Source organism: Solanum tuberosum, unplaced genomic scaffold (assembly GCF_000226075.1).
Source record: "Solanum tuberosum cultivar DM 1-3 516 R44 unplaced genomic scaffold, SolTub_3.0 scf00091, whole genome shotgun sequence".
Classification (NCBI taxonomy): domain Eukaryota; kingdom Viridiplantae; phylum Streptophyta; class Magnoliopsida; order Solanales; family Solanaceae; genus Solanum; species Solanum tuberosum.
The window spans coordinates 1,280,371-1,293,589 of NW_006239016.1; the positions used below are offsets into that span (position 1 = coordinate 1,280,371).

Here is a 13,219-nt window from a genome sequence, read left to right on the forward strand (position 1 = left end):
AATTTAAACTTACAACTTTTTAACTTTAACTAATTTAATTTTGACTTAATTCCAACAACTAAATCCACCAACTAAACCACATTATTTATTTTTACTAATTTAAACTTACAACTTTTTAACTTTAACTAATTTAATTTTGACTTAATTCCAACAACTAAATCCAACAATTAAACCACATTATTTATTTGAACTTATTTAAACAACTTTTTAAGTCTAACTAGTTTTGACTTAATTCAAACAACTAAATCCATCAACTAAACCACATTATTTATTTTAACTTATTTAAACAACTTAACAACTTTTTAACTTTAACTGATTTAATTTTGACTTAATTCCAACAACAAAATCTACCAACTAAACAAGTCAAAACTAAAATTAAAGCTAAGTGTCAACAATAGATGGACACAAATTGATCTTGCAAGAAAATCAATTGTCATCAATAGGATCAACTAGTGTTGGTACTTATGCTTAACAATAGAGCTGTCAATATGGGCTAGGCCTGTTGGGCCGGCCTGGCCTAACCCAGGATTTAATAGGACTGGGCTAAAAATTTTGGAGCCCATTTAAAAAAAAATCTTTTTAGCCCGACTTGAATAAGTCTGCTGATTTGTGGGGCTTGAGAAATATAGGTAGGGTGGGCCCGTGGGCTAATACAAATTAATTAAAAAATATAATATAATATTAAAATTTAAAATTAAAGAGATCCAAACTCAAAATCTATTTAAAGTTTTTTAGGAAATCACTAAGTATAGAAGTTGCATCCACCATGAAAATGTCCAAACACTTGTTGCTACTCGAATGTTGGTACTTATGCTTAACAAATATATTATTTCTAAATTTAAAGCTAAGTGTCAACACTAGATGGACACAAATCGATCTTGCAAGAAAATCAATTTTGTCATCAATAGGATCAACTAGTGTTGGTACTTATGCTTAACAAATATATTATTTCTAAATTTAAAGCTAAGTGTCAACACTAGATGGACACAAATCGATCTTGCAAGAAAATCAATTTTGTCATCAATAGGATCAACTAGTGTTGGTACTTATGCTTAACAAATATATTATTTCTAAATTTAAAGCTAAGTGTCAACACTAGATGGACACAAATCGATCTTGCAAGAAAATCAATTTTGTCATCAATAGGATCAACTAGTGTTGGTACTTATGCTTACCAAATATATTATTTCTAAATTTAAAGCTAAGTGTCAACACTAAATGGACATAAATCGATCTAGCAAGAAATTCAATTTTGTCATCAATAGGATCAACTAGTGTTGGTACTTATGCTTAACAAATATATTATTTCTAGATTTAAAGCTAAGTGTCAACACTAAATGGACATAAATCGATCTAGCAAGAAATTCAATTTTGTCATCAATAGGATCAACTAGTGTTGGTACTTATGCTTAACAAATATATTATTTCTAGATTTAAAGCTAAGTGTCAACACTAAATGGACATAAATCGATCTAGCAAGAAATTCAATTTTGTCATCAATAGGATCAACTAGTGTTGGTACTTATGCTTAACAAATATATTATTTCTAGATTTAAAGCTAAGTGTCAACACTAAATGGACATAAATCGATCTAGCAAGAAATTCAATTTTGTCATCAATAGGATCAACTAGTGTTGGTACTTATGCTAAACAAATACTCGATGGACATAAACAAATTATCATAAAATTAAAGTTAAGTATCAATACTAGATGAACACAAACACATTATAGAAAACAATTGTACTTGAACTTTAGAAATTTAGAAGCACCAAACCTTATCTCCTACTTTGATGAAAGAAGCAATATAGTCTTGTATCAACTTTTTTAGATGTTGAGCTTCCTCAGTTGCCTAGCACGAAAAGAAACAATTTAAAATTTCTTTAGTGGTCATTATAGAGAGATCTCAGTCATTATTAACAGTTGACAATTGGTAAACACCTAATTCCTTCATCTATTCAAGATTTCCAACTTTTGAAAGCATCACTTGGAAATTACAATGCAACTCATTTGTGTTTGATGATCTCTTGTTAGAGAAGTAATTGATTTTACCAGATTTTCTTGTTTATGAGCTACATAATGTGTATTTTATCTTCTCAAATAGGTTTCATACATAGCACTTGCATCTTTTTCTCTTTGCTGGACTCTTATGGTTTCTCCTTTTCCACTATTGTTTGTATATCTTTTATTAGAATCTTTGTCCATTTTGTACTTTTTTTCTTATAATGAAGTTGTCTTAACCCCAAACCCACTCCACAAAATTATTAGAAACTTGGTCTTGTAAAAGCTTAATCTTTACATGTTGGATATAACACTAAAAAAGTAAAAACTACCTCCTCTATCGAAACATCTAGTGTGGCCTCAATATTTTAGTGCTGGCCTCAATATTTGTTAGTCTTAAGACTATATTCAAAGGTAGTTTCTAAGTATAGGCACCCCAATACTTACACTAACAATAATTTCCAAACATCTGTTCTTGCTGGTGAGCTCTCTCATGTCAGCTATCTCTGTTGGCCAACTGGTTAAAAGTCACATGAAATATAATAGATCTATCAAAGATATTTCCCAAGTAATCTCTTCCTCTTAGTGACTGTGAGGATTAATTAGACCCCACTTGATCCTGTACATCACCACCCCTACTATTTCTATATTCCAATAATAAATAAAAAAATAGGATAAAATTTTCACAATTAGGAGGAATTTGAACCAAAATATAATATAAAGTATAATCCTAAACCATCCCCTTTTATTTATCCTCATTTTCTACCTAAATGATCCTCTCTCTCCCTTTCACAAAATTACAACGAAAAAGATGAAGAAAAAAGAGACAATTACAGTAGTGTTTAAAGGAGTATTATCAGATCTAGAACCATATCATTTTAAGTGTTTCTAAAAGAAATCAAAGCTTTATTTTTACATGGGCTAGGATTTTTCAGTAAATGAATAAAAACACCATGAAAAAAATAAACTTACCTTATAAATCGACTTCTGTGCTGAGAGCTGTGTGACGGCGAGCTTGTGCAACTGAGAGCTGCGACGCCCTTTGGTCTCTGCTGCTGCCGAACTCTGTGCGCTGCTGCTGCTGCGACCTGCTGCTGAGGCTGCACCGGTAGTGGATGATCATGCAAGAGAACTTATTGAAACAAAATGCTCAAATAGATCGGTTTAAAGACGGGGATAAAAACTCTAAATATTTTCACAGTGTTATAAGGGAAAGAAGGAGGAAGCTTCATATTCACAATATTATAGGTCATCGAGACATCTGGATCCAAGGTGATAAAGGTATATCTCATGCTGCCACATACCATTTTGAACATCTTTTTAATCTTCCCCACAGTTTTACAGATATCAGAATCACTGATTGCATTCCTAGTATCATCACTGAGGAGGATAATGCCTATCTTATTACTATGCCTAATATGGAGGAGATTAAGAATGTTGTTTTTAGCATGAGTTCTAGTTATGCAGGACCTAACGGCTATAATGTTGTCAAAGTTTTTTCAATGGCAAAACACTTGACAAATTTTTCACTCACACCTGCCTGGTCCTTAAAGCCTAAAATATATCCTCCAGTCGGCTTCTCTGATCTTAGACCGATTATTTTAACTATTTTCTCCTGCAAGATTATTTCTAAAATCCTTTCTATTAGATTGAATCCTCTACTTGAGAAACTAATCTCTAAGAATCAAAGTGACTTCGTCAAAGGTAGGCTCATCACAGAGAATGTTATGTTGGCCCAATAACACATACATTAACACCAGAAAGTGAGACATCATTTTTTTCACTATTTATACACTTAAAAAGGCATCAGGATATGAGAGGGATGAACACAATAGATGGAGGGATAACAAGAAAAAGTTAAGAAAGTAAAGTAACTTTCATGTTACCTGTCAAGAGTAGCTGCATATACTATGTGGTGCTCTGAAGTGATCTCTTGAAAGGCAGATTTCCCATTAACTGAATAGCCTACAGGTATGAAAAATGAAGGATATTTATTCAAGAAACATGGGTTCTCAAGGTGCACATGTAGATTTCAACTTTTTACAAAAATTCCATTTCAAAGAGATGCACATGAAGGATCTAGTTGTGGATATCTTGACTGTACAAATATATGCCGCAGAATCACAAAAAGTAGAATTTTCATATTTTATTTGTTGTTTCTACAAAGTCCCTCTACAACAATGAATATATATGGTCTCAGACTTGATGCAGCAGAAGCTAGGAAAATTATTAATGCAAGACGAACAACAAAAAATGTTATTGATTTGAATGAGAAATCGGATGCTTTAAGTACTAGAACAAATAACATTCAACACAATTGAAAGGTTCAAGGGAATGAGTTAACTATTCAAAATGGGGTTGTTTCAGTTGTTAATGGCAAGGGCGGGAACTCTGGTAAAGTATTTGATGCTACAGATATTTTAAAAAAAATCAAGATGAGGACTTAGATGGAGCAGCTGCCGTGAGTGATCAATAAGCTTTGTATTTTAGTTAATCAAGTTGAAAAAGCTAAACAAGCTCTTGATAAACAAGGACATGAAACAGTTTTGAAATCAGTACCAACTACAAGCTGTTGATCGAGATTTGCCTGTGCCATCGGAACTCAAAAGTTCTGGCCAGAAAAATAATGGAACTGAAGTTGTAAAGGCTATTAATATTGCTGCTAAACTGAAAATTTGGGCAGCAATTAATCAGCAGCATAAAGGGGATGGTGTTACACCTCTGGCTAAGTGAATTGTCCGACTTTTCCTAACCATACGGGGCTGCAACATTTCAAAACACCCTATCAATTTTCATCTCTATGACAAAACAAGGAAAGATTATGAGGTTTCACAAACTGAATTTCCTTTTACTCTTCCTAAGATGAAATACAATCGTGCTTATAAACCTGAAAGCAATTTTACAAACACATATCCAATTAAAATAACATATCCTTTAAAATGACATTCAAAAAGGAAAGGATTCCAGTATATACGTTTTTATAAAGGATTTCAAGGAACATTCTAAGAGAATATAGGAAAAATATATGAACCTCATAGCCAACACTGCAAGGCGTCAATTGCTAATTTGTCAAATCTATCTGCTCGGCTTATCTGCTTGGCACAGAGTCGACATTCCCTTTCTCCCTGGACGTTCAGGGTTGCTTTGAGAAGATAGTTTAACACCGCAACTAACTCGGCTCGACTTAACTTACAATTATTTGTATAAAGAACTACACACAATCTATCCAAAATTACGTCCTAAGAAATTCAAAGTTGAATCTCTAAGAGGAAGTCTTTATCCAATCAAAGTTCAACCTTTTTCTAGTTAATCAAGCATATCCATCCAATGACAAAATATATCAACATAGAAAAGTCAAATCAAAAAATGAATTAACTAAAATCTCCGTAGAAAAAAAACAAAGATAATTTCAACTTCGATTGAATTAGTCTAATCAAAGCCTCATTGAATGATAAATGATGACAAAATTCATTCTAAATCAGATTAAAGAAAATCACACATAAGCACCAAACATACTTCAAAAAGAACTGGTAGTATTAATGGTAATCATAAAACTCATTCAGACATTGCATTTGTTGCTAGGTCAGTAGCAACATTTGGATCTACTATATCATCAATTATATGATCTGTAGCTAGTTGTACATAGTCATCACCATCTGCAAAAAACTGTTCAAGTTCTTGCCCTTGGTATGGTTCATTCTCATATACTTCTTCTTCTATTACTTCTCCCATATCGTACATATCTCTTGGCTTTAGATGCACAACAACACTCCAACCTTTATTGACAATATCATCCACATAGAACACCAGTTGTTCTTGAGATGCTTCGATGTAAGGCTCATGTTCTTCACGTTCACCCGTGTGAATCAGTTTATCAAAATTAACACAATTAAAATTCCAACGATCCTTTTGATACCCTCTATCTCGAGTAGTATCAGCCCATTTACATTTGAAAAGAACAACCTTGAATCGTCCATTATAATTGATCTCAATAATATCTTCTAACTTCCCATAATATGGTATCTCCACTTGCCTTAAATTTCCATCAGAGCTACTTGCAACACATGATGTTTTAGAGGTTAAGAAAACTCCACTATTCTGTGTTTTCAGACCTTCTTCTCGAGCCAAAGTTCGAAATTTAGACCCATTGATATTATATGCAGTATATCTTCTTGTATTTACAGATGGACCTCGTGCTAAAAACTTTAGATCAATAGACATTGTGTCTATTGAGTCTGGATTCATAATCTAAATTTAAAACCGACTTCGTCAAATTTTCTCATTCAGACCAAATATAAATAGTAGCAAATGATTGTTTACTCACCCGTTTTTGGAACCAATCTACAAATTCTTTATTAACTTTCCTCTCTATCTCTGTAGGTGAATGTCTTCTTCCTCGTGAACTCCTCCTTATGTGTTGTCTAAATTCTCTATATGAAATAAGAAATTAATGTTAAATAGAATGAATATCCTACTGCAAACATTACAACGACAAAAAAACATAAAGTTTGTAAAAGTTACTCACTCCACAAATAGTGTGACTATTGAACAATTTAAAAGAACATATCGATGAGCTTGTAGTTTCTGCATAGGAGCTAAATGGTAATTTTCTGGAGCTGATGCAGGTTTACCTAACTGAGGGAAGATAGTCGACATTCCAGAAGGCTGAATGTAGTTTGGATCATCACGGACACGCCTAGGTCTATTGAACCTTGTTTCAGTATCCTCCATATACTGAGAAAAAAAGGTAAGAGTCTCTTCAGCTATGTGACCCTTAGCTATACAACCTTCTGATTGTGATTTATTCCGTACAAAGGGCTTAAAATGACCTAATTCCCTAGAAAAAGAAGAGACACTAAGAGTACAAACTATATATATCAAGTGATCATAAAATAAATAACTTTAATTTAGAAATGTTAATGTTTCCAGAAAACAAACATATTTATATTAGAAGGTTAATATTTTACCTCTCCACAGGATACATGTTTCGGTAATGCACTGGACCTCCGAATTTTGCTTCCTCTACTAAATGAACAGATAAATGAACCATTACTGTAAAAAATGGAGGAAATAGTATCTCTAAGTGACAAAGTGTGATTATAATGCTCTCTTGAAGAATATCTAGCTCTGAAATATTCAAGGTTTTGCTAGAGATGGCTCTGACAAATGAGCAGAATTCCACCAGAACGGTAACTACATGGTCAGGCAATACATTACGAATTGCCAGTGGTAGAAATTGCTCTAAAATAATATGACTATCATGACTTTACAACCCAAAAAACTTTTTTTGTACCAAATCTACACATCTGGAGATGTTACTTGAGTAGCCATCTGGTACTTTAATATTCTTTAAAGTTGTAAGAAACAACTTTTGGTGTCCAACTTCTTTTTGCTATCAGTCATTAGTGAAAACACAGCAAGGTTATATGATCCATTATCCTTCAGCCAAAGATCACGCCTTATGCCCATTTCTCTTAGATCCTTTCGGGCATTTTCATTATCTTTTGATTTTGATTTATCATGGAGCAACGTATATATGATATTGTCACATATATTCTTTTCAATATGCATAAAATCTAGATTATGGCATAAAATCTAGAATATGACGCAACAAGTTAGACTGCCAATAAGGAAGTTCAAAAAATATACTTCTCTTGTTCCATTGTTTAGTTGCTCGTCTAGATCTTTTCCTTTTACCATCCAACTTTGCTCCTTTACCTTCCGCAATTTGTCTCAAAATGTCAGATCCTGATAGTTTTATTGGTGGATTCCGCTCCTCTGTGCTTCCATTGAAGCGCACTCGGTTGAATCTGAACCTGTGATTTCTTCTCAGGAAACGACGATGACCCATAAAACACCACTTTTTACTATGAACAAGACGACAAGGTTCTGTGTCAAAGTTACAAGTTGGGCAAGCAAAACCAGTATGTGTATTCCAGCCAGAGAGGATACCTAATCCAGGAAAGTCACTAATTGTCCACATAAGAGCGGCATGCATTCTGAAAGTTTCATTCAATGATGAGTCAAACGTTTCAACACCATCATTCCATAACTCACACAATTCCTTCACAAGAGGCTGTAAGTACACATCTATATTATTTCCAGGCATCTGCTTGCCTGGAATGATCATTGATAAGATGAAAGAGGTGTGCTTCATACACATCCAAGGAGGAAGATTGTACGGAATCAAGAAGACTGGCCAAATACTGTAGGTAGTACTCATTGTTCCAAAAGGATTAAAACCATCGCTAGCGAGGCCCAACCGAACATTTCGAGGATCAGAAGCAAATCCAGAGTGAGTTCGATCAAATGTCTTCCATGCCTCACCATCCCTTGGATGCCTCATCAACCCATCTGAGTTACTGTCCAAAGCATGCCATCTCATATGCTCAGCAGTCTTGCGACACATAAATAACCTTTTCAACCTTGGTTTCAATGGAAAGTAATGCAAAACCTTTGTAGCTTGCTTGTATTTCTTGTTAGGATTCCATTTAGATGTACCACAATGCTTACATGCTTCCAATTCAGAATCACCTTCCCAGAATAACATACAATTATTTGGACATGCTGGTATATTGGTGTAGTCAAGGCCAAGTTTGCTAATTGTTTTTTTGGCCTCATAAAAAGAAGGAGGTAACTTTGCATCTTCAAATGCATCTCTCAATAAATCTAGTATCATGGTCATTGCCTTGTCACTTAATTGACAATAGACCTTTATATGATACACTTTTATTAAAAACTCTAACTTTGTATACTTGCTCCCTTCATACAGTGTTTCACTTGCATCTTTGAGAAAGTCGCGAAAGTCACCAGTATCCTCCCTATGCCCCTCATTTGATGTTTCAGTTGAACCAAATGGTTGAGATGTTCCTACATCAGCCGATTGCTGCCTATACTGCCCAAATGCGTCACTAATCATTGGTTTCTATTGGATTTTCTGGACGAAACGTCTCTTGCATAACAACTCTATCTCCAGAAGACTCTAATAGCTTTTTCTCACCATGAATATTCCAAATAACATAATTTTGAGGGAATGGCTTGCAAACCAAATGATCCTGCACTTCGTCTCTAGTTTTCCACTTGCCAAAACAACACATGGGACATGGGCATCTGATTGTATCATCCATAGCCGCATTTTTAAATGCAAAATCAAGAAATTTATCCAAACCAAGCAAGTATTCATTTGAGGTCTGTGGCTTTCCAATCCATGATTTATCCATTGATAAGTAACAAAAAGAAATTAACAGGGACAAGTTAGAGTATACCTCCAAAAGAAATCTGTCACGACCCGATTTCACAAGTCATGATGGCACCTACTATAACCCACCAGTAGGTAAGCCAACCCGTAACCCGGAACAACAAGTAATGGGTCTGAGGGTAGAAACTAAACAAGAGTAGGCAAATAACAATATAAACAGGCGGAAGCAAACCAAAAACATATATACAAATAAAGATCCCTCCCAGAACCTGGAAGTCACTAGTACAGAGCTACTAACAAAATGAGTACAAGTCCCAAAAGTGGACAACAGAGACTGGACTGTCTCGAAAGGTAAAAGACAAGTCTATATATACAGATGGAGACTGAAATAGTACAAAACGTCGTGTGCTCACTCCCGTCTCCGGATCAGTCTGCTCCAAGCTCGATCAACGCTGGCTACTAGTGCCCGGACCTGCATCACGAAATAGATGCAGAGCGTAGCATGAGTACCAAAACAACAGGTACCCAGTAGGCATCATAGGCCGACTGAACTTGAAAAGTAAAGGCAGTATGAAAAGAAGGAATAACACAAACCGAAGTCAAGAACTAAAATCCAACTAACAAGGGAATGCACACGAGTGTACAAAGAACTAACTAAAGTAATCTATAAGATAACTACACCTAACTGGGCCCCCATAAGCCCAGAAGGTACACTCGTGCGCAAGTTAAATAAAAACCCAAACGGACCCCCATAAGCACGACGAGTACACAAAATAACTATAACTAAAGAGAATTGCATAAAAGAACCCATGAACGAAGAACATCGAACCAGAACCTCAACCCTAATTAGTAGAATCTGACAGTACGGAGGCCGGACCTCGAACCGGATGCTCACCAAAAGTACCTAAGTAACCAATCACAAGTAACAAGTATAAGAGGCCGGAACTCTAACAGAAATTGCATATAGGAACCCAAGAACGAAGAACATCGAACCAAAACCTCAACCCTAATTAGTAGAATCTGACAGTACGGAGGCCGGACCTCGAACCGGATGCTCAGCAGAAGTACCCAAGTAACCAATCACAAGTAACAAGTATAAGAGGCCGGAACTCTAACCGGATGCTTTATATAAGTATTTGGGCAATAGAGGTCGGAACTCTAACCGGATGCTTTATATAAGTATCTGGGCAATAGAGGCCGGACCTTAAACCGGATGCTCTATAAAGGTGCCAATGTAGCTGCTGAAAGAGTCATAATCGATCCACACTCATAAATATTTGTGGAACTCCGTCCATACTTAGCCAATCAATGTAAGTCCTTGGAACCAAATTGAAAATCAAATTCAAACCGCGAAGTAGAACTAGTGTCGCCGATGTAACTCGTGAAACCGTAACATCGGGGAAAATAAGGATAACTATAGTCGGACAAAGAGTATCGCCTAACTAAGGCCCAAACTATCAGACTCAAGTCTGCTACACCAGTCTACAGGGATCTAAGCCGGCAGAGCGACGTCGAAGCAAAACTAAGGCCTATTGGATCCGAATAATGTATTTCTAAGGCAAGCCCTAGTCAAACCTAAACTAAGGCCCAACATGCTTCAAATAAATAATAATTAAGCATGCAAGCACTCCACAGAGCGAGGAGGGTCCGTTAATAACACAAAGCATGCTCACAGTTACCCGATAATTCCCGAAATAGGCCGAAAACATAATTTCTTAACACCTATGTAGGATTCAATAACTACCCAACCCAAATCCCAACTAATCAACATGCATTCACATTCTCGAGCTCAATCTAAGAGAGGGAAAACCGTAGCCTACCTGTAGGCCAATCACACGAGCTCCAAAATAACTTCTCCGGAGCTTTCCCTTTCCGAACGTCCTCAAAACGCTGCCCCGCTATCAAAAATAGTATCGCAACGTTATTACAGTCGTTTAGACACAAAAATCACAACAAACGGAGACAAATCAATTTTGTAGTCAAAATGGGAAATGTGGGACCCGCACCGAACTATCCGAATTTGACTCCGTCAAGACACCCTAAACAGCACTCCAAACTTGTGGTCCAAAATGAAACACAATTTGGGGATCAAAACGCATCAACACCCAACAAGCAAGAAAACCACACTTATATCAACTTAAAAGAAAACATTGCAGCAGCCTAAACTTGAAATTAACGAGAATCAAAAAGTTCCCAACACTCCTTAAGCACTCTACGACGAAGACACGATAATTTTCAACACATGGAACTTCGAATCACCCAATTCCGAGCTAAAATGAGTGAGATATGATCAAAACAATAATGCCAAAAACCACAGCTCGAAAAAGGGTTCTGCAGTCAGGTTAATTGCAAAATTTACCTCAAACGGAGACCCCAAATCACTATCCGAGCTCACCAACGCGTTGTCCTCAAAAAATCTCACAACTTTTCCTGTTGGATCGCCCAAATCGGTTGAGAGATGAAAGAGTTATGAGGGTTTGAAATTTTGGAAAATATGTTGCTGTTTTTCTGCATTTATTGCAGAAAATCTGCAATTTCCCAAAAACTAAAAACTCCGACGGGGTGCTCCGAACTCGTTCGGAACCCCGTGCACGCAAACGAGATATGCAACCATACCAAATTTGATATTCCAGACTGAACGGCGCAGTCGAAATTTCCATCAGAGGTCATTTCGATAAAAAGTAGGTCCCACTTCCAAAAGTCATTTTAAGTCAAAACCAACAAAAGTGCTCGGAAAGATATTGAAAACCTCCAGACACAAAAGAAGGGTCAATCTAGACCAAAATCGACATTTCGGAGCTAACCACGCTGACGGAATTCTCATCCGAGCGCGTTTACTCAGAATGTTGACCAAAGTCAAACTTCAAAGGCTAAAACGCCTAATCGCACCGACTCACACTGAAAACCTCGAGAGTCATGTCGACCATGCTACTAGCCTAAAATGACCCGAAGGATGGAACAAGTAGTAGAGAAAGGAGGGGAAACTTCAAACCAAGAAAACCTAATCAGAAAGAAAAGATTTGGATAGTTCTACGGTTGTGCTATGGAGAACGTTTTGCTTCGTGCCTAAATCTTCTCAACTGTGGATGCAGTAAATACCTTTTGAAACCTAAAAGGACTAGGATTCTTTTTTATTTACAATTTTGAATTTGAAATTGAAAAATAAGATTTAGGAATATATCTTTGGGAGTAAATAGCTTTTTTTTATCTATTTATTTATTTTTGAAAAAACTTAGTGCTTACTAATTTTAGACTACAGGCATTGTCACTATATTTATATATATATAAAAATATAACTAAAAATCAAATGATAATATTGAGTTATAGGTTTGAGTTATAAGATAAAACTTAACAGAAAATATTATTAAGTTCTTCAAAATGATTATTCTGATATTGTTTAGCCTGAGTGGCCAAAGAAAAATATCGTCATATAGAAATCCTCAAACATACCACGTAAACGTTGATAGGATAACTTATATAATAAATTATTGATGAAAAACGTAAATCAAACAACACACACATTAACTTCAATTTTGATAAACACACATTAACTTCAATTTTGATCAACACACGACTTTTTCCTTCATGTCTCACAAGAATCTCATAATCAATTCAACTAGCAACAGATATGGTCTGTCGCTAATTTTTACTAAACTTTTAAATGGACATGGTAAAATTTAGTGTAAATTTCATATATGACATATATTATAGTACTATTTTCAAGCTATAACAGTAGATTTAGACTTTCAAGCTATAACATTAAAAATTTCAGGTTATAACAAGTTAAAAAAAAAAATGTTTTTGTTAATTGGAAAAAACTTAAAAATAAATAAAAAGATAAACGAAATTTTTTTTAAAAAAAACGAATTAGAAATAATAAAATAAAAAACTAAATTGTGGGTTGTAATTTAATTTGAATTTATTGTAGATAATTAATGATTAGCATGAAATAAGGGATCCAAACTAATTAAGAATATTCAGTTTCCTTAATTCACTCTAATTTGTTAAAATTAATTCAAAAAT

General features: G+C 35.1%; 2 protein-coding genes across 3 annotated transcripts; both read right to left on the reverse strand.

Annotated features, from left to right (window-relative positions):
- Positions 1-5,511: 5,511 nt before the first annotated feature.
- Positions 5,512-7,578, reverse strand: LOC102585930 (uncharacterized). 2 transcript variants are annotated; one of them, XM_015308722.1, is made up of 4 exons: positions 6,966-7,578; positions 6,524-6,835; positions 6,323-6,428; positions 5,512-6,246 (listed from the first exon to the last, which is right to left on the reverse strand). In XM_015308722.1, the coding sequence occupies exons 1-4, from the start codon at positions 7,046-7,048 to the stop codon at positions 5,554-5,556; spliced, it is 1,194 nt and encodes a 397-aa protein (XP_015164208.1). In that variant the 5' UTR covers positions 7,049-7,578; the 3' UTR covers positions 5,512-5,553. The 2 variants fall into 2 exon arrangements, with proteins under 2 accessions (XP_015164208.1, XP_006347261.1); XM_006347199.2 differs by having other exon boundaries at positions 6,524-6,827; positions 6,966-7,041.
- Position 7,579: 1 nt separating this feature from the next.
- On the reverse strand, positions 7,580-8,917 carry LOC107060617 (uncharacterized). Its single transcript, XM_015308702.1, has one exon. The coding sequence runs from the start codon at positions 8,915-8,917 to the stop codon at positions 7,580-7,582; it is 1,338 nt and encodes a 445-aa protein (XP_015164188.1).
- Positions 8,918-13,219: the final 4,302 nt, after the last annotated feature.